The following is a 27,287-nucleotide window of genomic DNA, read 5'->3' on the forward strand; positions in this document are numbered from 1 at the left end:
ATTTTCCAAACTTCCTTCGCGTTTATTTTCAGTGTTGATTTCACTCGCTTCTTTTTCGTAATGAGCCTCTCCTCGGCGTTTGAGCTCGCGCTGATATTCACTACAACGAATTCCGAGTCTGACCAGACTAGCGAGAGGGTTCAAGAGATTTTTTTCCTCGCGTAGTCCTCTCAATATCGCGGCGGACGAGAAAGACTGAGGAGAGAAGAGAGAAGGGTTATCACTCGGAGCTCGAAGATGCGTGTGAAAATCCACCCGCTTGTATAACTGTATAGAAATATTTTTTGTATAGTTAAAAAAAGGGCTTAAGGCTTGCGTTGTGAGCGAGTTCCTCGAGAGGGAGTCGCAGAAGAGGGCGTCGTCAAGTAGATTCATCCGACGACGTTGTACATACATCCGCGTCGGCTTTTCCATGTTGAGTTGACCTTAGTCTCTTACACTTTGGCACGAAAAAAAATGTTAACGCCGAGGCGTATTCGTTCATTGAAAAAAAAAAAAAAAAAAAAAAAAAGAGACAGAAATCTAGAAAATTCTCTTGGAATAGTGACAGTTGGAAAATCGAAAAAAAAACCGAGATTACGAAGATCACGAAAAGCTGATGGACTCTACATTTTATTGTGGCATCTTCAATTCTTCGTATCCACCAGAACGATGAAACATTTTCCTACTTTTTTCTATTTCTTATCCATTCTCATACACGGTCTACATTTCCATGGGAAAACCAGAATTACTCTCGCTGTTCATTGATATTTTGCTGAAACTACGTTTTTTTATAAACGCAATTGAACAAGTTAGAACCGCTGGAGCGCCCGCACTTGTAACATTTCAATGGATATTTAGCACGTAGTAACTGCAAAAATGAGGCTGCTTGTCGGGTGTTACTAGCCTGTAAACATGCCAACCATCAAAGCGCTTTGCATTTCCGTTAGCTTTACAAAGAAACTGGGTTTCTTGCTCGCACATCTATTGTTCTCGTGGCCCATATTAAACATAATACGTGCGCTGCTGTGAATAGTACCTATGTAAATGTATTATAGCACTGAGCTTTTTTAACATTTCAATTATTCAGGGAACAATAGATAACAAAATATGGGAAAATACGTGAGTTTGTAGACCATGAAAAAGCTATTGTACCAGAGAAGGTTCGAGCCGCGAGGATCGTCCAATTTCGACTGATTTTTAACTGTGGACTATTTTTATTTTGTGTTGTGTGCTTTTTTTTTATATTTTATGATTTTACCAAATGTTGGCACAGCGCTACAAATTTGCCAGAACTCCACTCATATCTCCGTTGTACAAAGTTTTCTTTTATAAATTCTACTTTTTATGAATTTTCTCAAATTCGATGCTGTAAACTTTGTTTGTTATCACACGATGATGCGCGGTTTCGAGTTCGAATGTCCCGTACCTGTATCAATGTCGATGTACACGTACTTTCCGACTATGTACATAACATAGGATTCACGACAAATGAGAAAATCCACAGCAGCATCGTCGAGAATGGGACAGGGTGACTACTCGTCGACGTGCAAACAAGTGGTACGCGCGTCTCACCGCGAAATCGATATTTGCTTAGCACACGCAGCATCCTGAGCTTTCGATGCTGTATCCCCAGTGCTTTTGCTCTTATTTGCAAAATGTGCCATTCTCGTAAGATGAGAAGTACCAGCTTTCGTCGATCCGAGAATTTCTGATTTTTGTACTATTTTTTTTCATCTTGTTTTTCTTGCGTTCGTCATGAAAATCATTCGAAAAAGTGCGAATCGTTCCTACCAAGGCTAATTGGTGTGTGGAAAATCCCTGTTTTCAGAGATGGCTTTAATTTTTTCCCCTCGGAACGAGATCGCTTGAAATTTTCAGGGAATACTCCCAAACAACACTCAACATTTCTGGCATAAGTATTAGCTGGTTAGCGAGCTAGGAACTCAGAGCTACGCGTGAGGGCAGGAAAAAGTTTGCAGTTGCCTCGAATTATTTCAGTAGAACGTTCAAATTGCCGAAAACTATTTACTCTGCGCTCGCGGCATTAGGGAAAACGTCTCTCGGCTTACGCGTGTATTATGCGAGGTATGCGCCTGGAAGCTCGTCTCGTCTTCTTGCAATCGTCAACAAAAATTAAGTAGAAAATAGTTCTCACGAAAAATGTACTATTCTTGAAATTTATATTCATACTCCATTTTCAAAATCGCTTCAACTGCGTACATATTTTTTAACTTAAACATCAAATAATATCCATCGAGCAGGAGATCAATAATGATAAACGAGAGTGTAAAAAATTCGCGCAAATTCATACGAAAAGCTCTCCAGTTTTTGAGATTCCCTGAAAAACTTGGCATCAGAAACGTGCTTTATTGCTGAATTTGATAAATGAGAAAAATATTTGAGTAATTTTGTTAAAATTGAATCGAATTATTCAACTCCCTCAAATGAGCAGCGAAAATAAGCGTGTGGCGAAAGGCTCAACGAACGAGAACTCGCTATAAAAGTATTAGAAGCAGACTCGAATATTGCGAATTCGAGATGTTATTACTCGAAAAAAGACCAGCCCATATACATCTCGTTGCATATCTAGCCTCTCCCTCTCATGATTACGCTGCTCTCGGTGTGAGCCAGCGCTGGAATTATGAAAAGCGCTCCCACCGTGCACAGCAATCTCTTTATACTTCGGTGTGGCCGAATACAGAGAGACGGAAAGAGAGGAAGAGCAGGAGACAGAAAAAAGAGGACACCCTGTACTTCGCGCTTTTACTGCAGCCGATCAATATTATATCTTCGCCGTCGTAATCTTTTTTTTCTTCCCGCCCTATAGACTTGTCATCGAATACATAATATACCGTTGAGAGCCTAAAACGGGGAGACATCTCTTCATTTATTCCAACTGTGCATCAATATCCGCTGAAAAATATTCGAGCCGCGTGTCTCCCACGAAAGGAGAATATTTTTTTCTGCTCCCCACTGTCAGAATAGATATTTGGTAGCTTGGTGGATGAAAAAGTAGGGCGAAGTAAGAAGTACTTTTGGTTTTCCGCGACAGCAGACTATTTATGTGTCAAAAATTTAAGGAGCATTTGAGGCCTCCGCAGCCAAATCCTGGCGGTTTGTTACAGGAATTGGTAAAACATTTTCGTTCTATTTCAATAGAATGAAGAAGAAAGCTTTCCCCCGTGTGGTTTCAATCTCGAGTTTTTCCTCTCTGTAACGAATATGACGAGTCCCAATAATTGGTTTCTACGATCGTGGCAGCTGTTGTGTACGGTTAAACGAAGAGGGAAAAACATCCTCTCATCTGGGATTCTTTGACAATCGCGCCCTCGCAATTCGTTTCTGTCTCGATGAAACTTCAAGATTGGCTGCACAAACTTTGCGCACTAATCAAAACGTTTCTCCTTGCACAGATGCGAAGATTGAAAATGTGAATGTACTACCCTCCTTCTTCAATTCTCGGTAACAACGAACGTTCATGAATTATTATTCCACGAGAAAAGATCGCGTCGCGCGAGATTAATTTTGTCATCGAAGAAGCTCCGATGCGAGCCGGACACATTATTTAGCACGCGTACAAACCCGGATATTATCCAACGAGCATTGTATTTCAACGGTTTCGTTCGACTCGGTGAACGACCGCTCGCTTACATTCGATAGAAAAAACCCTAGAAAAACGATAATTCCAAACGAGAATGTCATTCAATAAACTGCCAAATTTCCTCAGTTATTTCACTTTTATCACTCGTTGTCCCCGAGCTTGCTCATCAACTTTTGTCACCGCGAGTCCACACCGTCGGAGGAAATGTTTAAAAATCATACGATGAGGTGCATATAATCAAGCTAAAATTAATTAACCGCAGCCGACTTTGCTGCGAGCCAGTACGACGTGGAATATAATGCCTGCACGTTTCCTTACACATACGTACGGCTCTATCTCTATTTCTCATTCACGTAACTGTTGTCCTTCGGTCCACATATTCCATCCTATATAGCGCCTCTGTATCGAGGTTGCAATAGAACTAGTGAATAATGTATGCATCTCGCGTCTACTAAGAGAGTCTCGGGGCCTCAACAGTATGGCGCTATGTGTTCTGACGTGTATTTGTACTTCTCTGATCCTACTGTTCTCTCATCGCTGGGAGAGGGTCGCCCGTGAACGTGTTGCATTCGTGTGCACGTGCGTGCTCGTGCAGACGCTTGTGTGTAAATCTGAGCGCTCGCACCGGAAGTGTCGGTGCGAGCTGTTTTATGCTATTTTGGGGAGCCGCACATTGTCAGGACGGTGCGTGCCGTCGTGAAATCTCCACGAAATGAATTTTTTTCGTACGCCCACATCGTTCACTGGTGGAAAAATATTTGTAGCTCGTTGTTATGTCTGTAAAAAGTTTCTGTACTTGTGTACCAATGTTATGGTCCAGGTTGACTTGACGTGCAATTTATCTCAGCGCAACGTACTCCGTGTGTCTCATTAGCTTCTCATATAAGAGGGAGTGTTCGGCTTCTGATAAAAACGGATATTTTAGCTGGACGAAAGCACGATAATAAAAGCAATCCTAATACGATAGAGGTTAATGGAATTTCTTGTCGCTTCGTCGCAACTACTTATCGTCTGTTTTCTCTTCGTTTTTTACACGTCACTGGGGCGGCTTCAGTAGATTCTGACCTTCTCCCCCAGCGGCCTCCTGCTTCCAGGTTTTCTCTCTGCTTGCTTCGTACACTGCTGGGCGACTGCATCTACCGTCGTGCAGGCTTTCGTGGTTAATCCTCTGTCTGCATCTAAACAACTGAGGGCACAATCATCGAGGGGGGAAAAGTGTTGGAGGCTTACGAGTTTCTTGTGTAGTAGGAATTTTGAAAAATTGCCTCATTTCTGTTCTTATTTGAAAATGTGACATTTTTTTTCCCTCAGCCCAGTTTCCGAGCACTCGCCCCGATCGTGGGATCAATTGAGCCGCCGGGAAATCCTCGTGAACATTGATTCTTTAAAAATTCATTGGGAACGCTCCGCGAGGGGGAAAGAATGATTCGACAATAGTAGAAAGTGGAGCGACTTTAATGACGGGAGTATCGGAAAAATCTTTTATTCGCGATGACCATTAATGTCCGCGAGTATAAAACGTTATGGCAACTTGACACTGCGCGTTTAGGAATGTCTTGTTGCATTACTCTTCACGCGGCATGCAGAAACTTTTTTGCTACCTCTTTATAGCATTATACGAACAGACTAGAATCGTAAAAATAATTTCACAAACTCTGCGCGAGCATATTTCCGGCCCGAGTCCACACGACAAGCCAGCTCAGTAACATTGTTCCTCAGACTCTTGACGCATACCTTACACTCCAGTTCTTCACTGTGCTACTCGGAGAGTCTGAATTACTTAGACTCTTATTAAACCGCTCCTTAACCGCTCATAAATTTTCTGCTCTTTATTCGCTGAAGTTTTGAGTCAGGCGACGGCGCAGGGGAGAGTTTCGACTTTTTTTGTTCCTGCTTCGTATTCTTTTAGACCCGTGACTTTCGACCTTGTCATATTCTGCGGTATGAGAAACTATGCCCCAAAATTGTTATGGGAACCGTTCGCATTCTCGACTTCAAGGCTGGTGTTTGATCGAATTTTCAATTGTACGAAAGTCGCAACGTCGATTTCGAGGGATTCTGGATTGGGAAGAACCGGAGAGATCACGTTGCGTACGGGAGTTGGTAATAATATGGAAATTCACAAGGTCGAGAAATTTCGTTAATCTCAATCATGACGCGAAACTGTCGTCACTTTTTTAGACCGTCGAGTGATGGGTCCACATTAACAGCCCCAAGCCCCCTTTCATCTCCGATTAATTAAATTGGTTGGCATATTCTGTTCACCGGAGCAAGACAAATCGGTGAATTCTATTCACCCCGAAGCCTCATTGAAAATGGAAGCGTCCTGAAAGATTTCGTGGTTGCGGAGTAAAAGCAACGAAGTGAGGCCGAAGAATGGCGTCTGCAGGCGGCGTAGAACCTGGTCCATCACTCATTATGCTATTCCAGAGCGTGCAGATAGAGTTGCGATCAAATACGTGAAGAGGAAAAGTACTCTTCAGCGTTGCTGTGGGCATTGATCGACTTCTGTGCGTTTTCCTCTCTTTAGCCCACAATTAAACTTCGTTGCAGTTTTTATTCCGAGTTCTTCAGTTCTTTTACCCTCGTGACAATGCTGTTGATGGAAACAGTAGCGATCGAATTTAAGCTGCAGCTCAGTGATCGGAGGTTCATGAATTTGTCGACGAAGTATCAACAATAAAGGAATTCCTGCAAGGTCAGAAGTCGGAAATAAGAAAATACTTTCTAGTCAAAATATGAGAGCAAAATGTTATCATTTTCTCATATATCGTTTCGAGGATCCTTCGATATTTGCACGATGTCTGCAATTCTCATTCGTGTTCACCATAAATATTCAAATTGTCCTTTCATAGGAACTCCCGGATATGACACTCGCACACGTATCATAATGTAATCTTTCTCCCCGGTTAACAACCTGCTGTTCGCCATCAACCCGTCACTCTTTCATTCCTGTCGAATGTTATACTAGCACGCGCGTGTATAGTCTATAACATCCGAAGTGAAATTTCATTCCACCTTCGTGCTAATATACGGAGTAATTTCCGGCAGTCTGACGTGAGGCACATTTTCCTCTGCGTAGCACACTTCCTACTATCTTGGTTCTCCGATACTTGATGTCATATACCGTACCGGCAGGTATGTACATCCTGAAGGGATCCGTGTATCCAAAGAGGATTACAGTAGCCCTTATGGCTGCTCCCTAGTCTGCGTTCACCGATGCGCGCTACTATCTCTTAATAACAAATCTACAGAAGCTGATTAATTAAGGGGCTCGAGTAGTATAGCTATGTCGATTGGTTTGGCCCATTTTGGGTCAGTTAGGTTTCGTTTAAGTCGGTTTGGGTCGTTTTGGGTCGATTCGAAAAATGGTAAAAAATTGCCGCTCATGTTGAGATTCTTCATTGTTCCTGCTAAGAAAGTCTTTCTTAATATTGTTTGCAGAAACAGAGAAAAGCGCGATTGGAGAAGCATCGGGGACCGTTGCGGGAGGTCCTCGTTCGTTGGTGGCCTCCTCCGCTCACTCGACGCCCTCGACCCCGGAAGAAGCTGCCCTCTCGGCGTCTAGTGCCGTCGGATCTTCTCCATCCTCGTCCTCCTCAACGTCGACGACTTCACCATCTGCTCCCCCCGTCACAGGATTGGATAAAACCGTTCTACAGGTGAGTGGAGTTCATGGTCCCTCAAAGGTTGTGCCTGCACTTAACAATATCGTGTTCAACGGAACAAGACATTCGGCAAATCACAATAAATTATCGAAACATCCGAGCCTGGAGAAAATCATTTGAAAAAAAGAACGAACCAGCTCCATCGTACCGCTCCAAACTGTTCTTCCTTCAAAAAGTCAAGAGAGACTTCGAGAAAAATGAAATTTACGAACCACCTCGTTCTGCCTATGAAATCAAACACGAAATTCAACGATCCTAATTTCTTCTCTTCTCGTTGAATCCAAGAGGTGAAGTTTTCTCCAAGATATTTTACTCCTTCACCGGTCTCATCAATTGCTGCATTTAGAAATTACGCCCCTCCCTGGCCATTCTTCATCCAATGATTTACGGTCGTCTCATACTCCGCGCAAACTCGTTTCAAAGTTTATCCACCGGTCCAGAGTCTCGCTGCCCATCTTACCTTCAAAGGAATTCACCAATTTGCGAGTCTGGCCAGAGTTTCCCTGAGTTGTTAGATCCCAGATTCCTACTGCGAACTTATCCCTAAACATACACAAATGTGCGTACATAAAAGAGATCCGTTAACTGGAAACTAAATTTGCCGGAGAAAGCTGATTGTTTTATTTATGAATTCAGGGAAATAAATTCTGTTTAAAACACAACAAAAACATAAGTCTGAAACGCACTTTGGTCCGATGGTTTTGTTATTATGTAAATCGAGCTGAGAAACGTGTGTATTAATAATTTGCATAATTCAGTGAGGAACAAATTGGCTAATGGCCACTGGCCTAAATTACGTGCGCGTATTCCTGAAGTCTGACACTTCAAAGGTTAACACATTCCCTTTGAATCTATGAACCGGATTATTGCTAGTTTCGCGTGAAAGCGTATTTCCGAGGTGTCAAAGCAGTCGAGCTTTCGGGTCAAAAGTGTTCTTCAAGAGGAATGATTCTGTTACAGGTCGCGTACACTGGAACATTGAACACGAATTCGATCGATTGAAACGCCATCGGATTTGTCATTGGTTCCTTTCAGTTTCGCGTGTTCGTTAATCTTCTACGGAAATCTACAGAGTTTGAATTCCGTGAAAATGTGATCAATACATTTTTAGATTCTTTTCATTGTTATGACGAGCCTGTAATACAGCGTATTGAAAAAAAAAAAAAAAAAAAACTGTCCGACGTTTTTAACGTAACAGGATTCCTCTTAAAGCTTGACGATTTTGTGGCGAATGAAATGTACCGGTGTACAATGAACGCACGCGAGAGTTGCTAGTAATTTATGATTTTTTTACTTTGCGCACGTTGCTCGTGAAGCAACACAGCAACAGAGTCACAATAGTCGACGGAGAAATCCAAGCCAAGCCAGAGACCTTTTTCTCCCTCAACGAATGCAGCCCATCCTCGTACTTCCTTTTTTCTTCCCTCGGCATTTTTTCTTCTGTCTTCGTTCGTCGTATTTTTATTTTCTTCTCCGTACATTCGCCATTTTCTATGGCTACGAACAATGCACACTTTGAACAGATAGAGAGCCTCGTACTCGCGTTGAAACTCACGATTGGGTGAGCACGAAATATACACCTTGTCTCGTCTCACCACCAATGAAATTAAAATGATATCCTTTCATACGAATATGCGAGCGTGCGACGTCTCTAGCGAGGCTCCGATTCAATGCGTGCGTTTTACAAAGATTACACATCAGACCACCCATTCTCAAAGCTCCTCCGAAGCGTTCTCCAAGACTAAGATCAACCAACGTAGCAAGTACTGCTGCTTCAGAAAGTCTCACGAGCTCGGCTCAAAACGATGGCGAATATGTGAACGGTAATAAAATAATAAATTACGAACGTAGCACAATTTGAAATGCCATCTTAATAATTCGTCATGGCGTGAAGTCAGTCAACGAGAGAAGCAACTTTTCAAAAAAACAACTCTTTCTCAATGAATAATTGAAAGCGAAGAAAAAGAAAACATCAAGAGAAGCGACAGTTTTTTGTTCGTGAACCTCGAAGAACGAAGTCGTTAAAAAAAAATATTGTAATCCGTTTGAAATTGAATTTGAAAATAAAGAATTTCGAATTTATTGCATCCGGTCCTATACCATTATCAGTTTTTAATGAAACTTTTAATGAAACGATAAAACTCGAAGTCATGATAAATTAAGTTGAAAATGAATATATCATTTCCATTCGTGAATTATAATTCCACCAGTTATTCAGCGACACCAATGAATTAGTACTCTTCCGACCGGAAGATAATCCAGGTTTTTATTCGAGATCTTTCACAGTCTAAAGAAAATGAGGAGAGATAGTGAGGAGGTGTGTTGAGATGAAAAGAAAGAAAAAAGAAAAGGAGAAGGGCAAGAAGCAAGGATTACCGTATAGCCGTGGAAGCCGTTACTCGGTCGATCTTATATAGAAAAAAAAACCCCTCGCTCGTCTGTCGTGTGTCTCTCCAAGTAAAGCCCAATCATTCTTGTGTAAGACCTATTTAATCAGGGTTTTTCAGCGTGGAATACATATCAAGAAGGCGAGGGGGAAAAAAGGCAAGAAGTCTCTGCTTTTTTCCTCTTTCGTGTATCTTTATATTTCTTAAAAAGTATAAAGATACACGAAAAAGGAAGACGACGAGGAGGAAAGCAAACGGCCAGAGTCACGCACACCCATCGTGCATGACCCTCGGAGAGCACTTTGGCAAGACATCTCGGTCGGATCACGTTGGGGGTGGCAGTCGATTCGTCAAACGATTCTAGAGCAGGGACAACGATAATTCAATTACTGATTGAACGTCTCGTTATTTCGGCGATTGATCAAGGTCACTGGCACTACCGAACACGCAGCGTTTCAATTTCATTCAATCACAACGCCACCGCAGCATCCTTGGATTTTGAAACGCTCTTTGCAGCGTGTTTCAAGGGTGTTTCAGGGGGAGACGCAGAGGCAGAAACGTCGGAGGTTGATGGAGAGACGTGGAAAATAGTCAGAGTTAGAGGCACACGCGGAAGCGTCACATGCAGAAGAGGCGGACGGAAAAAAGACGGAGGCAAAAGAGGCACAGGCAGAAGTGGCCAACTTGAAGGCACGAGAGGCAGAATAGACATCGACAGGAAAGTCGGAGGCAGAAAAAGCAGGCGCAGGCACAGCGAGCCGGGGTACAAGAGGCAGAAAAGTCCGAGGCGGAGGCAGAATAGACGTGTGCAGATGGAGGGGAGCAGAAGAGGCAGAAAGAGAGGAAAAGCGATTCAGAATTCGTTGGTTCCTTAAAAATTTCGAGTTTCAAATCGTAACCACGAAATGTTAATTCAACTCGTAAAAAAACCAACTGCTTTCCTCGCTGTGAACGACGCTGAAGTTCGCAACGTTTGAGTCCAACGAAACGAACGAAAAAACCATTTGCAATTCAGCAGCAAATGAAATTTGAGAATAGCTGGAATTATTGGAGGTTTTTTTAGACCACTCCATTGGACTCGAACATTGCGAACCCCAGCGTCGTCCCCCTAATACGGTTAATCCCGTATCGGTGGTAACTGTAGCTGAACGGATCCTTCCCTTTTTGCAGATCCTCGACTGGCTCACCGTCGAGTTAGAGATGTTGCGTCAACAGGCTGTCGTCGTCGGCGACGTCGATGAAATCACACAACTCCTCGACAAACAAAAGGTGAGCATTTCTTCGTATGCACCACTTGCTCATTTTATAAACTGACAAAAATTCTTCGAATGCACGATCTTTTAACGTGGCGAAAAGATCGAATTTTTAATCCGTTTCGTTCGCCTGCTACATTTTTTGGTGTCAACGTTTTTCCCCATAAAAAATATATAACTAAATGTACCCGATTGCTTCTATGGGGTCGGTAACGTCCACAGTCTTCTTGTCCGACCACAGCTCGTAGATAATTCACTGCGAACAAAGCCTTCGCTCTATGACGATGGTAAGTTGATATTCGACGCTGCTATGCTTACCAATCGACCAGGCGGGGTGTATCCACCGTGGGTCGATACAAATATTCCCATTCTGTGTGGAACCACCCCGGCGCGGTTCTTTATCCTCGGGCGGTACTCCCGTTGGCTACACGGCCATCGGGTAGAGCACCCTGACATTGACATTGGTATTAAAAGGTCGTTGACCCCTGCCACGCCTTTTGAATAATCGGCTCAACATCCACGTATAGAAATGAATAATGGATCCTTCAAATCGATCGTAAACCTGACCAATGTTTCGGGATAAATTTCAAATATTTGTTGGAAATACAATCGTGCTCTGAATATCGATACGACTGAGCTAAAATATTTAACTGAGTTCAGTTTTTTCGTTAGAGGCCTCTGTCGACGAGAAAATTTTGAAATTTTTTTCTCCATCGAGTAAAAATTTTAGTAAATTATACAATTTGTAAATGCAAGCACGGTTTTTGAGTTTAGAGTAATTGTCGCGGTCATAAAGGATGAGCCAACGTCGATTTTAAAATTCACGGAATCCCTTCTCGTTCATTTTCGAGATAACTGTATCACAGTCTGAATCTACAAACAGGAAAAATCATGAAAGAGAAATTGTGATAAAAAATATATGGAGGAAAAAGTGGACTTGAGATTGAAGGCGAGCAAGAAAAAGGATAAAATTTCATGAGCACTTCCCACCTTCCTCCTTCTTACCCTCGAACTCTGACACGTTCCTGAGGAACTTCCTATCTGTACTTGAGGAAACATTTCTCTCTGCGACTCCGTAGATTCATCCGTCTGTGCATAAAGTATACGCTGGTGTTTCTGCACGTCTCATTCGAGATTACACGCCGGAAGTGTTAACCTCCTTTTGCTTTCTGTATGTGCTGCCGTATCAACAATGTCAATCGATATATGCTGCATCGAGATGCACATATCGAGTATATCCTCGACGTTTCGAATATTTCATTGAAAAAAACGTGAATGGACGAGGGACTAGCTCACGGAGTTCTATTCTGTGACTTTATTGGACCTTCCTCCCTCCTAACACTCGACACGAAATTTATGAGTCTTGATTTTCACGCCAACTTCATCCAGGCCGAACGATCTTTCGGTTTATAGATCCAGAGTCATTAATTAGAAAGAGAATAATAAAAAATTGCTCCAAGTTTTTCAGTTTGAAGAATGGCGCGTGGTCTCTTGCCCCTTGAATTTAAATTTCGAATTGAGTATTCGGAGGAAAAAAAATATTCTAAATAGTCACACGAAAAGATGCTCGTTAGTAATTCGGCATGCAAATGTTACAAAGTACTTGAAATTTTTCATTCTCGTTATAAGTTGGGAGAACATTCCCAAACGTATACTCCGGTAGTTGTAAAATTCGTAGAACTTCGATAAATATATGTGTGCATGTGTGTCTACGGTACAAGAAGAGCAACTTCTATAAACGAGCGTACGAGCGTATTCAAATCGTTTCATGGCTATGAAAATACGAGTAAAACGTTTAACGGGACTGAGACACGCAAAAGGATAATTTCGCATATTCCTGGCTGTGCGCCTCTGCGCGATTGGGCATGGGCCCGCGTGTCTCAGTGTGTGCGTCTGTGTAAGTCGGTCTTTAGTGTTTACCAATATAAATATTCTATTGCAGATGAAGCATGTAAACGACGCGCGTATTGAGACACGAACGAACATTAAAATGCCCATTTTTCATGTTTCGCGTTGCACACAATACTGGAAACACTTTACGTTCAATGGTCGAATTCACTGTACTTTCGCTGTTACTCAGTTTTTCTTTTCTCGATAGTCTAAAAAAAAGTTTGGACATTCATGGAAATCCCAAGAAGGGATTTCCGATGAAAAATCGTCCCCGAAACGTTCACTCTCAACCAAAATCATGCGAAGACTGAACGAACGTTCAAGCTCGATTGACAACTCATTAAAATAGTCTGAAAGAGCGAGCGGGCTTTCGAGGAAGATAAATTTCGGCGTGACGAAGAGCAGAGATCGGGAGCTTGTCAACTTGAAATTCTTCAGCCGGTAAAACACGATCGGATTTTCAATTGCACATGATAAAATCAATTACACCCAAATGCTTAAACTAGCTCATTATTTCATGCAATTATTTCTCGATTCGACGATCGTCGTTTAATTAGTCTCCGACTACGGTGAATATCGGGTCGATGTTTTTGGTATGTTTCCGCGTGCCTATCGCACCCATGAGATTCGATCTTTCGTCCAAAATATGATGTCGGTGAAAATTTCGTTTGCTCTTTCAACAATTCAAAAAGACCAACGATTTGAAAATACTCGGAGTTTATATTTTTGATTCTGCGTGTCAAGGTGTACAAAATCGAGAGCATTTAACACGCACTCGAGTTGCGTAAAGCTGCCGCGCAGTCGACACAATAATCTATTCCGCCATTCGAATGGTGCACATTCCCTTCGCCTCTCTCCGTTCTCCCCTGCTTTCGCTCCTGCCAAAATCCTCGAGTGCTTTCCTCCATAAGCCCATGGTGGTCGGGGGTATAAAAGCGAGGGCGCGGCGCCGCGCGCTGCGGGGAATCGCGAGAGATGCTCCATCGGTACACGTACAGTCAGAGAGACTTACACGCGCAGAGGAGCTCTTGAAACTCCCTAAACCTACCCCTCGACACGGAAGGCCGATTCACGCTGCTGGTGTTCCCGGTCCTGCCATCAGTTTCACAACGTGCCTCGGTCGAAATGCACGCGTTTCGCACTTAAGCGTATAGTTCTCTTCTCTTCTGCTTTCGATATCGATTCGCTAATTTTTATCTCTCCGTACCTCTCGTACTTTCGTGTCCCGTCTCACGCGCATAATTCACAAATCGTAAGGTTCTACGACCCCTCGAGTTCCTCGGGCAACCACGTGTCGTTACGTTTTTTTTCAAGGACTTCCATCGTAGAACTGGCGTTACCGATCGATATTCGCCCTGAATTACACCGCGAACACTTTTATTGCCTCACTATCTTCGGTTATTACACTCGAGACTGGTTAACGTGCCTTAATAATCCACCAGCACGATCCCCCCAACGTTACAACTGCAAAACACGCTTTATGTGAAAGTTCGAAGGAGAGAAAAGCAATATGAAAGTTGCAGTTGAGTTTTCATGCTGGGAAAAAGTTTGCTAAATGTCAAGAGATAACTCAAATATTTATGCTTTTCCGCGTGAAATTCTACTGCGAAAATATTATTCCAAACGAATTACGCATCAAAGTCAATCTCAGCTGAATTTGCTTCTAATTAAAACTTCATTTTGTTTCTCGTACCAACCCGCTTGTTTCACTACAGCGAGTTTGATCTAACGAAATCCAATTTGTCTTAAATTTGTCGTCCCTGCATGCCCGTTTGAATCCGAGCTCTCCACGTGTGCGCACAAGATTAACGGGCACGAGTCGAGCTTCGCGAAGAGCCCAACAAGAATAATAATAATTTCATTGTGAAAATTTCGTTTGGTAACGTCCAACCAAAACGACTGTCCACGTTTCAAATCTTTTTTCCGCTCCTCTTTTCTAATGCGTCCCAACATTTAATGATTCGAAGGATTCTGACGAATGTTCAATCGGTTATTTGTATCGGTCGGATAATCCAAAAGACTGTGTACAAATACAGCTGCGAGGAGTACCCGGCGAACTTGCATGTGGTCGAGCATCAATGAAAACCGTCGTACGATATTCGACTGTGATATCTATACCGTAACAGTATTCACTATAAACTCGACGACGCGCCGGTAGACTCCGTAGAGAGCAAAGGAAAATCGATACGCGAGAACCGCGAGAGCAGAATTGCGGAATAGCGACACTTGTAGTACTCATTGGAGAATTTTCCAAAGAATCTACTTCAAGAAAGTCTCGTATTCGTATCGATCAAATGAAAATACGGTGCAGCTTTGACGAGGAGAATAAGTGCACACTCGAAGGGTTGTTCTTTGCACAGAATTCTTCAATTTATTAATGTTGGGTATTCGATAAATCTCTCTGAGGGGAGGCTGGAAATTTTCAATGAAATACGACGTTTTGTGGAGCTCCAATTTGGGTGGGAAATCTCGATGAAAAATTTCCTTGAGGAAATCTTCAGAATTCTACGTGCAGATATCTCCACTTTCGAATGATGAATTTCTAGTTTTCTATCGGTTTATTTCAACGCTAAATGTCCGGTACATCTGCATGAAAAATATGAAGAAAAATAGTAAAACAGGAAGAAGGATAGTTTGAACGAAAGCTCGGATATTTTTGTGCCATCAGTTGATGAACCGGTGTTACTGCAATGCCGGCGAACGTATGAAAAAAGCAAAGAGAACGAAATACGAAAGTTATGGATGAAAATTGTTTGGGAAGGACATTTTGGCTGTTACAGAGTAGTGAATTTGTGGTAGAAGAGTTGTTTGTATTGGGACTCTTAACGGAGTACTCGATTGTTTAATAAATCAAAATTCATTACGAATTCCCCGGTACTTTGGAAGGCACGAGAAAAATCGATTGTTCGAATTACCTTTTATTTCCAGACTCCGACTCGACCGGAAATTAGTGAATCGTTCGTTATTTTTATTGATTCTTTTTACATTATTTATCTCTTTTCTCCCGTACAATCGGTTTATCGATTCCTCTTATTTTTTCTCAGGACCATGCATTTTAATAAGCACGACAGTCATTTAAATAGCAAAGATAAAATAGTCGTGGCAGAAGCATCGTTATGAGTCTCGTTCCCGGTGCAATATTTTTCAGGTCTTTTTAACCTGCCTCATAATAAAAAGATCAAAAGAAATTTATGTTTTTCGATCCGCGAAAGTGTGCGTTCTCGTTGCTCCTATATTTCCTCGTCATCTTTGAAGAGTCACGTGATAAGAGCGTATAATCGAAAATGGAAGCGAAGAAAGAGCCGAGAGGATCGAGCTCTTCGACTGCGACAACGAGCTCCCAGTACACCGGCACTCTGCAGCTTCGCTTCGACGTAAGTGAACGAGAAAAATTGTAGTCACTGACTGTACTCGAGACTATACAGGCTGATCCTTTGAGGCTCTGTCGCTGTGCGGAAGCCTTCTGGAGACACCATCCCTCGATCGAGGACGCGAATTCTTCTCTTGGTATGGGCGGCTGCTCGTGGCTCGACACGAAGATGAGATATCGCATGCAAACCTCCCAAAAGTGGGAGGACCGTTTCAGCGTCTTCCGTCTTTTCAAGCCTGGGAAGTTATTTTCAGCATCCCTTAACGTCCCCATGACTCTTTTAATCCTCGCGTTTTTATGTCTTTTTATCAATAACGCTCGGTTTTCTTAAAACGCCCATAAAAATTTGGTATTTTGGCATTTCAAAAGAACCCGATATTAATAAAGCAAAATTGAAGTAAAAAAAAATGAATTTTTTTCATTTGGTATTTTTATAATTCATAGATTTTATGTTTCGAACGAGGAAAATTTGTTAATGGAATGAACTCTCTTGGCTTTGCTTCTTTCTCGTTGTTAATCTTTTTGGTTAGAATTTTGTTGAAATGTTCAATTCTTAGAATATACGAGGGGTCGGTAAATGTGTATGAAAATAGCTGTGATACGGTAGTTTGTGAATAATGAAAATTGCACTTTATATAATATATTGATAATGTGTCATGTTAAAGTGCGGTGAAAGCAGCAGCTTCGAATAATAAATGATATTTTTCACGAGCATAATTTGGACGGTATCTCGTCGCTTACATAGAAGAATATCTCATAGTTGGCAAAGCTGCCTGGGCTTGAAGAGACAGACGGGAATTCGGAACGAATGATTTATCTTGAGAGTAGCTAGTGCAACGTGGCACGTTTTCTCTCGCCCCGTGCACTTTTACTTCCTACTTAATTCTTTGAAGGCTCCGGGGATACGAAGTTGCGGCTTTCCTCGTTTACTTTTGCAATTAGTCGCTTTTTAATTAGATCGAAAATATACTCGGCTAGAAAGAATTTCTTGATTTTACGGTATGACGTTCTTTGACAGAAAATCCAAGAGAACGGGACTCCGTCAATTTAGGTGCATTGTCCTTTTCCTCTTACAATTATCGAATTTGCTGTGCAAATGTTTTTTCAACCTCAGTCTATTTGCTTCGCGTTGCGACTCAAATATCCTTCAATTACAACAGACCACGATATTTAAGGTCCCCTGAAGAGAACCCGAAGAAATTCTCAGGTTCTGCAAAGAAATAAGGTCAAACTTTCTGAAGTAAAACAAAATTGAATCCGTCCACGATTCGAAACTAAGAAATGACAACTCTTTGGTTGAGTCACTTTTCTGAAAAATCTGCCCAAAATTTTACTTTCACATTTTCTCATTAGCTCACGAACGATAATTATTATTATTGAGGATGGAATTTTTCACGAACGTATTTTTTACCGGCAGAAAAAACCTCAAAGATTTTCACAATTCGATGGAGTAAGAAAGACATGCTACTTGTTCTGCTGTGCTGATGTACGAGTCGCGATTACGCCTCCTCCCCCAGAGTGTTAGGCAGACAGAGTAGTTGGGAAACCCATAACCACGATTGGGCAGGGAGTAGCTAGCCAAGTTCCAGGCTCGCACAGCTAAGGGATGGTGATAAGCCCGAGTAGTTAATTCTCGTCGTGTTAAACTTCGTTGCGAGAAATTGCAGGCTTTTTTCGTTGCATTCAAGGAGTGATGGCCACCGGAAGAAAATTACGTGGGACGTTTTCGTAATTATACTTAGGGCCAGTTTGTATTAACTTTCATCAGGACACGTTATCGGCTTCAAAGGCGACGTTAAAGGGAATTTAATGTCTGAATTAGCAGCACACACGTTCTTATCACCGAACGAGTTTACCCAGAATCTTATATAATTGGATTTCGAGTTCGAGATCTCTTGGAAGTTCATTGGAACGTATTGAATTAATGATATGGAATTATTGTCGATTGAAAATGCACTGTAATGCTGAGATAATGTCGAGACCACCGTAACGTTCTGTTCTACTATATTCGTATCAGATAATGCGATCAAATTCAGCTTTGCAACTTGTTGCAAATCGAAGCTGATATTTCAACGAGAACAATGCAGCCCGGATCACTGCGAAAAGCACCGGAGAAAGGGAAGACCAATCAGGGTTTTGAAAATAACGATCCGTTGAGTGTTTTCATTTGGGAAGACAAAATGAACCAGTGCAATTCGTTAAAATTTATAACAGAGAACAGTGATATTTGTTCAATATACATTTTCACGCGAATACATGCGGGTATATTCAATGCTTTCAGAATGTGTTGCGTGAATTGGAGCAGAAGAAGCCGCAATTGGACGAGCTCGTGCACACGGCGGAGAATCTCAGAGCTGATACAAACCGGCAGCAACTCCATGGCAAAGGTGAGTTCGACCATAATTATGATGAACACAATATAAACACGGAATAGCGACGCCACAGCGTTTCGACTCCGAGTCGAACGCTAACTTGATAGCAAACTTTTTTTATTGGAACTGACTAGAGAAGAAAAAAAATGATTTTGATTCGCCGATTGAAATTTCAAGTTTTTGAGATTTTTTAATCAAAATACTCAACAGGAGCGTCTCAAAGTTTTTGAGTTCGAGGCCTCAATACACTTGCAGCGGGCGAAAAAACGTGATTTTCTCTTTTTTGTTTTCGACAAGAAAATAAGTGTTTATTGAAAAACTGTGAACGACGTTCATCAGCACATATATGTTCGTGAACTTGTATAATTTTTTTCGTCGAAAAATTTCTCAAAATGGCGCAACTCCAGCTGTATTCCAGCAGCACCTTTCTTGAGCATCACTTGCGGTGGACATGATAACTGAAAAACTATTAATTCGATCGATACCAAATTTTGTACCACTTATTTAGTAGAATAATAGCTCGGGCCTGGACGAAGGATTCGTAAATGTGATTTTTTAAAAATGGCGACAGTTTTAACGAAAAATTCATTTTTTGAGGTGCTAAATTTGCGGTTTTTTGTCACATTTTTTTCCAACAAAATACGAAATCCTTCGTCCAGGCTCTAATTATCAAATTAAATAAATAAGTGGCACAAATTCGGTATGGATCGGATTAATAGTTTTTTATTAATCGTCTCCACCGAAGAGGTATTTTTCGAAAAAAAAAACGATTCTGGGATAATCGTGTTTAAAGATTCAAGTATTAGACGATACGTACCCGCAGCAATAATCTCGTAGTTTGACAACGTCTATCATCCTAGATTAGAACCGTGGAAATTTGGTGTTTTGATTAGGGTGCTTAAACCCGGCGTTTGTGAACGTAAAGTTCGTAAGCATCTAGTGGACGTGCTAGCAGGTACCACCGGGATCGATAAACACACCCGGTGACGAAAAATCACTCGAATTCATGGTGCGCCATTCGTTCCCCCACCACACACTGGCCAAACTATACAAAATTACGTTTCGATTCACATTTTTTTGGGCCAGTTTTTTATTTTGACATTTTTTCAAATTTCACATCATTTTTAAGTTCTTACAACAACGTTCGAATATTAATATATCGAGTTGCAATCAATAACGTGCTTTCCACTAATACGAGACGAAAAAAAATAGAATCTCGATTGCGAGGGTGGATCAGAAAAAAATCATGTTTTTCCAGATCCAGTAATAGGTCGGCCGGGACCTCGGATCTTATTTTCCTTCCTTCAGATTTTTCGCTTTTCAGTGCAAAACGATATAAAAAGATGTGGAGTAGATAACCAAGTGTACCAGCTACCTTCGATATTCCCTAAATATTTCGAGGATCAGCATTTTACCGAGAGCACTTTCGGTGCCCTATTTATCTCCCCCCTGCACTTAATCGAGAAAAAAAAGACTTTTTATCGTAATACAGATTGGACTCCGTAATACGTTCCGTATACCGGGTGACCTACGACCCTTTCGAACTGGGAAACCCACCGCAGAAGTGGCTTGAGATAATCTCATATTTTCTTTTGATTGAAAAGAGGAGCTTGCCAGGCCCCTTCCGCACTTTCAAATACTCGAACTTGAAGGTTTTCGAGTCTTTTTTTCGTATCATGAATTGGAAGCAACTTCCAAAATTTTCTACTGTCCGGAGTGAAAAAAAACTCGCTCAAACAAATTTAATATTGAAGCTCGATGTGAAAATTGAATAAGACCGAAGAAAGCTCTATCGTCACAGCTTAACTATTTTAAAAACGAGGGTTCAAAGTATAGCCAAGGAAGAACGTAGACGTCGAAAAGGAATGACATTGTCGAGTCGGTGAAAAGTACGAGAGCCTCTTCTAAGAACAGCTTTATAATTGCTAGGTCAAGACCGGAGTAGTCTAGCCGCGAGAAAACAGCTTGACACTCTCGGAAGTTTGATAGGGTCGAGCAACTTTTTCCCATAGCCGGAACGCTCGGTGTTTTATGTGGCGCGGAAACCGACTCAGATTGCTTTAAAAGCTAAAAACAAGTGTGAGAGTCATATTCGTCGTTGGAGCTGCCAACTGACGTGGCAGGATCTTCCTTTCGCATCTGCACGTACGTGAGAATATTTAACATGTAGGATCGATTAAAAACGCAATTTGTTTATGCCCGCAGTCCGTAATAAAAATCACAATTGAACGAAGCAAAGTAAATAAATGAGAGAAAATCCCGATTACAATGATTACGAAAACTTTCGTACGGATTTCCCAAAGCGAGTCAACCCCACGGAGTAAGGACTTTGCAATTACGAAAGATCTACGAGCGCCACGAGCCGAAGCACCCAAGTCGGTAGGGTCGAGTATACGAGAGTCATATTTTATGGAATATCATCCAAATTACACGCACTTAAGGCGCGAGTTGGACATAAGAGAGTACAATTAACTGGCTCCTCTGTTTTATGCCGGGCCTGTCCACCAAGTTTTTCGACGCTAATGGCTTGTTTCGCGATATCTAATGAACTTTGGGGCCAAAACTTTCTTTTGCTGCATGAGTAACCGCGAGCACTTTTATATTTTATCTCTGCACAGAGATTCGTGATCGATATTTGTTGTGATAAACATTATGACAATAAGGAAAAACTTTTGGAGTGCTCGAAAAATCATTTGAGCAATCTTCATATCGATTTTGAACAAAAACTTATCAACTTTATGCGAGCGAGAAAAAACGGGTATGAAAGAACGCTTATTTCGGAATAAATGGCTCAGAAATTTATATTCGCGACACGTAGTCGATTTCCACTCGCAATTTTTCCGGAGCGACAGGGGGCTGAACGAGGATTTGTGCAATCGAAATAAGTCGAACGTTTTGTACGTTTTGCAACGGTACGTTTGCACGAGAGAAGACACCGTTACGAGTGAGTTCGAGTTTTTTAATAAACGAAGAGCAGGCGTTGAGGAAAAACGAAGATGTATGCGGGGGGTGGCATGAATTTAATTGCGTTATAAATAAAATTTCACAATTATCGCGTATTCAATTCCCAGAGCAGCGATAAACTCCAGAGCTTCCTTAACACAGATCAACCAATGCAATTAATTTTTTTTTCTCCTTCCAAGCGATTTTTTTCCCACTTTTTTCCTCCACATTTGCTAAGATGGTGCGTCAAAGTCAGTAACAACTTAAAGCTCGCGGAAAGTTTATTTCCAAGAAGCTGTCAAGTGACTTGGAGCTTCTGCAGTTCGCTGGAACCTTATTGGATTTTCGGTGCGCGACTCCGAATCGTTTCATTAGAGGAAAATATGAGTCAGCGGGTACACTCGAAAGGTAGGATCCGATATACTTGCTCCGAGGCCGGACCGAGAGTCTCTTGGATCACGAGAAACTTCCTCCAACTGGTGTAGCTATCCGCGTCCGTTACATTCCAGGCTGAATTTCCGTCTAAGAACTTGAAGCGACTCTCGTTAAAGAACTCTGACACGCCCTCTTCGACTACCTTCTAATTACAAAGTCCTTATACGCGATCAAAGATCTTCGTAAGTTCCTATGCGCCGCGTTTCCGTACGCAGACTCGAGGAGCTCGACACTCACCGCGAACCGTTTGTTCTACGAACTTAAAACTTTGCTTAAGCGCATGCTCGTGTACGCGTGCACATGGGCCAAAGTTAAATCGAGTTGAGTCAAACCGAAAAACGAAATTCCCCTTGAACAAATGAACGACGAAGAGCAACGCGGAGACACACGAAAGTGATGCTTCGCAAGTATCTTTCGTTGCGAGGGAAATTTGTGTGAAAACAACGTGCATGGATACCTATGACAGCCCAAAAACCAAGTTTCATTGTCGAAGAGTTGAGCTGCGGGTCAACGAAAGATCGATGATTGAACAGAAGTTTGCCAAAGCGCGGCGAGCGAAAAGCCGAGTATTTACTTAATGGGAAATCATTGTTTCAAAAGGATCTTCGCACAGCCTCTCAGCCCGCGGTGACGATGTTTTGACTACTTTTGAATAAACCTGGACAGGAGTAGACTCGAAGTATTTCGCTGTGAGGATTTTTCCCGGGAATTTGAACCCCTAAAAAAAATGTCAAGCAGCCCGTACCTAAGAATAACGAGTTCAACGGTGGCTTTGATACGGCAGAATTTCCCTCATTCCATCGGGCTCCGTAGCCCCCGTGCGTTTTCCCACGCCCCTCGCTTTCAAAGAGAAAGCCACTCGATAAGCTATTTCGAAAGCTGGAGCTCTCGTCGGACGCGAACGAGCTTCAATCGTACAACTTTGTTGCAAGTTTACAGAAGGACCAAAACATATTCACCCGCGTTGGGGGGGTTCCTTGTTGTAAAACAGGCTGTACACGTGCGGAAATAAAGGCCAGCATTTTGCCCGAAACGACAGCCGCACTTCTAGTCGCTTCTATAGTAGCAAGCCCAGAAGCGACTCTCGTACTATAACGTATCCACACTACCTGGTTGCACCCTGCGCCGGTGACTGAGGGGTTGCAAGTGAACACATACCATTCAAGAGATAAATGTATGTGGGGGGAGAACGGTGGCGGCAAACGTCGTCGCGGATGATATGTGTGCACACACCTTCATAATAAGGGGAGTAGAAAGAGCGAGCTGGAGAGAGGGCAAGAGAGAAGATCGAAGGGACGAGACGCGAGAGAAAGAGAGAGCCGCGTGTTCCGTTCCAGCACGAGCGTGCTGGCTACACCTGAACGTGTACGAGGCCTCGGCGTGTGGTAGATAGTGGCTGAGAGGGTGGTCGAACTGTTGGGCATTGCGGTGGGGTGGTGTACGGATGAGGGTGCGCCGATGGCGGTAGAAGCGGCGGCACTGACAACCCCCCGGCGTCGAAGGTGCCGGCGTGAGTTCCAGTGTTCGCACGGCCGCTCCCTGTCGCACAACGCGATTTAGAATACGAACTCGCGCTTCGCTCCTCTCTCGCGTTTACTTTCACACCTTTTCGTACGAGGACAAACGCTTTTTAAACGATCACTGCTTTTTTTATATGAAATACTTGGAAGCTGGGCGAGCGCGAGTGCTACTTTTTTAACGCTTTATAACGGTGGAGGATTTCGAAGGAAACTGGTATTCGGGGATCCAACGATCGGCCACGGAAAACTTAGCTGTGAATATGCAACATATCGTACGAGAATAACGTCGCAGATAAAACGTATCATCCTTATACAATTATTTCAACGACGAATTTTCTCGTCAAGTTGTTTTCTATTAATGTGATTAAGACAAACGCCAAAGCCTTATCTTTCGAATGGTTTATTTTTGAGAAATATTTAGTGCGATTTTTCCAGTGAGTGAGTCATCTCGTTGAGACTTTTTCGCGATGAGATAATGTCCCGTCGGGGTGCACGAATTTATTCACCGTTCCTCAAAGCCCTCTGTGCACGACTCTCGACGACAATATTTGTCGCACAATTTGCCCTGTTTGCTTAGTGGGATTGCTCCCATCGGGGTATCCGACTTCAAAGCAACTTGTCGATCATCCTTGAAATTTTTTCATTCAGGCTCATTCGATCGCCAGGGAGCTTTTGAGCGCGAGCTTGTTATGAATTCTTGTAATTGGGACGGTCGATAGCCACCTGCTTGATCCAAATTACGTTACTCGTAATACAGAAGCATTTTTCTGAAGCCAATCCACTCCGACTCGATGGAATTTAGCCCTTTGTAAATCTGCTCGGTACCTGAAGCGCACGATTTGAGAGGGAGCCTCGAAAGAGTTTCTACTTTCGACGCACGAAGAATTTCAAACTTTGATATCGTCTCAGTGGCACTGATTTTACTCTCAGGATACGAGAACATTATCTGGCTGGACTGCGAGAACCGATAATCCAATCGAGTCGAGATAATCCAAAGGCAGTTAACGGGACGAACCCACGCAGAGTGGAAACGATTTTAGAGGATTGGGCTTTTCGGATTCGTGTCCGTAGCACGTGGACTCTTGGAAGATTTTCGGTATCCGAACATCCTCCGTGCTCACCAAATATGAGACGACACTCTTGCTCGGAATCATCGGCAAAATCGGAATTGCGAAGTGGTCCAGGCGAGCTCACCGAGCCCCAGACATTCCAGCGTTGTGACGTACCAACAATCTTGAATTGAATCGAATCCCCGAGTGCCATTGAGCTCTGCTCGTCAATCAAGCCCGACTCGGCGCACAGCGAGTCCCAACTTGATATCGACACGCTTTGACGGCGGGATCTTGACTCGATTGCACGTATCGACGATACCGGGCGTCTCGAAAACCCTGGAGAATCGTATTAGAGAAATTCGACTATTTGCAGCTAGTTGACGTGCGACACACGATCATGCGAATGGATTGTGCGGAATGGTCTGCAGTTACAGAGTGAGGAACTCAAAATCTAACGTTTCTACGAGCGTTGCAACGTCGTCGAGAGCACTCCGAGGTTTCATGGGCTACGAACAGCCATCGAGGTGCTCCCAAGACGGCTACGACTGATCTAATTGTTCGTAGAATCGTTTCGAGGCTATCCGGGCCGGCAACACTCGAGCTTCCGATAACGAGGCTCGACTCCGGAGTTTGCTCCATTAAGACGCGAAGAGTATTCCCAAGACCGAGTTCACCGGAGACACACTCGGCTCGTCTATAATGTTCCATTAACCACGAACATCACCGGAGGATAAAATTGAATGACAATCCGCAGGGGCCTCAGCCCTCCCTGCACCAGTTAACGGTCTCAATATTCGTAGAATTTTTAATCCCTCCGTCAATCGATCAACTCGAATCGTCTCGGTGCCAGGGGGTCCTGCCTCACGAAAAACAACCCAACGGTCGCCGTCCCACTTGGATGCGATGTCGCAAAGCCGCCGAAGCTCGATCCACGCCGTCGACGGAGATAGTCCGATCTTGTCGAGTAGCCAACACCAGCAACATCAAGCGAGCGTTTCTCACGAGGTCCAAATACCACGCGGTATTCCATTGCCTGGAATGGTGCAACCGAGCCGTTCGATTCAGCACTCCGGAATCAGCCACGGTTTCGTCAATCCTCTTGGCCCAACTGGTCTCGTCGGTGTCCAGGTTGGTCCTATCGGTTCTAACATTGGAACGCACCACCACCCCGGTGGTTCACCGGGTATGTCCCGGTCGAGCCTCGCCGCTGCCGGAATGTCGATTCGTCCTGGGGGCCTCCATCAAGGTACGGAGCTTCGGTGATGTATTTTGGGCACTCTACGCGCTTCGGCGATTCCGAAATACTCGGAGCTCGCAATGCCTATGCGGCGATTTCTGTGTCGATGCACCTTTTCGTCTCGATGAAAAAGCACTCTTTTTTTAGTTAACAAGAACCAATGACATTGGAGGGATTGTATTTTTGATAATTCTCGGTACGACGATGCGGAATACTTTTATTTTACAATGAAATTTTGAGCGGGGCTTCTGCTTTGGAAGCTCGAAAAATTTACTGTTCTCGGCAACGTTTTTGGGCGGGACGGAAATCACTTGAGGTATAGCGAACTTTTCGGCACAGTTTCAAGGATATTTCGAGAGTACGAAAACATTTTTTTTGTGTCGCAAATACTCATTTGTACGTGGCTTATGCGTCAAGTCTGATCTCAGCTGCGCACAATGTGGAGATCGTAATTATTGTGTGCAACAAAAATTCCAAATTTTTCGACTTTCATAAATTTTGCTTCCATACGAATCTACAAAAACCCGAAAAAATTGCGGAATTCTATATTTACAGGACGTTGAACTGATATTCTTCTTTCTTAGCAGCGTTTTTTTTCAAACTCCCTAAAAATATGGAATCTCGCAATTTTTTCGGGTTTTTGGAGGTTCGCAGGCAAGAGAAATACACGAAAATGAAAAAAAATTGGAATTTTCGTTGCAGAAAATAATTACGACCTCCAAATTGTACACAGCGAAGAAATTTAGGCAAAAAATGATGACACACGGCGATGAGATTTTAATAGCAAAAATTACTATGTTTTTGTAGTAACGTCGGAGCACATCGATATTATAATAATAATCGCTACAGAGTATGTCAAATAAAGCAAAAGTTTGGGGAACCGTTGCCACGGTTCATAGTAAATAACGCGCTGTACTATATCAAAAAATATGAAGACCGAGCGAATTTTGATGAAAAACATGGTAAATAATAAAGTGATTTGATGAAAATTTAGGAGATAACATAGCAGTCGTTTCTCTGTGCTATACGAAAAATTACATAGTTTCGTATTTTCCCTTAAACCGCACTGAATTTGCGCCCACGAATTACACGAGGCGTTGCTCCGTATAAACATGAAAATTAACCATTGGCACATAGTAAAATTTCAAGCAATTCGTCCAGTCCGAGCGATTCACCGATTTTGAACATTTCGCCAAAGACACGAGTCACATTCGGATATCGATACACATCGTTCGATGTAAGAATGTCGCAGATCTAAATTTTGCCTGTCGTACATAGTAAAATTTGAGAGAATTGTTTTCGGGATCAAAATTACTGTGCACTTTGGTGAACTGCTATAAAAAACATGGCAAATTTTTCTAGCAAATTCATCCGAAATATTCGTATAAAAGTCTCTCCGTGTAAAAACATTGCCGAAAACAGTAGATTTTTTGACTTTCCAAGGCAGAACTCCCCATTAATATAACTCGTCAGATTGTTGAAAAAGATTGACTTGTTACGATACGAGAAAGAGGAGAATAAATGGAAGAAATGCACAGTCGTGAGCGAATAGCAGGGCGGCCATGTATCAATACTGC

At 42.7% G+C, this 27,287-nt stretch overlaps 1 protein-coding gene across 6 annotated transcripts in view; it reads left to right on the plus strand.

Moving 5' to 3' along the window:
• Positions 1-27,287, plus strand: part of Dys (Dystrophin) — a 237,339-nt gene that overhangs the window by 40,931 nt on the left and 169,121 nt on the right. For all 6 annotated transcript variants that reach the window (XM_043424677.1, XM_043424673.1, XM_043424678.1 and 3 more), the window contains 3 exons: positions 7,028-7,245; positions 10,809-10,907; positions 18,433-18,538. In XM_043424677.1, coding sequence (XP_043280612.1) covers positions 7,028-7,245; positions 10,809-10,907; positions 18,433-18,538 — 423 coding nt within the window. The remainder of the gene's footprint in view (positions 1-7,027; positions 7,246-10,808; positions 10,908-18,432; positions 18,539-27,287) is intronic.

Source organism: Venturia canescens, chromosome 7, assembly GCF_019457755.1.
Source record: "Venturia canescens isolate UGA chromosome 7, ASM1945775v1, whole genome shotgun sequence".
In the NCBI taxonomy this organism is placed as follows: Eukaryota; Metazoa; Arthropoda; class Insecta; order Hymenoptera; family Ichneumonidae; genus Venturia; species Venturia canescens.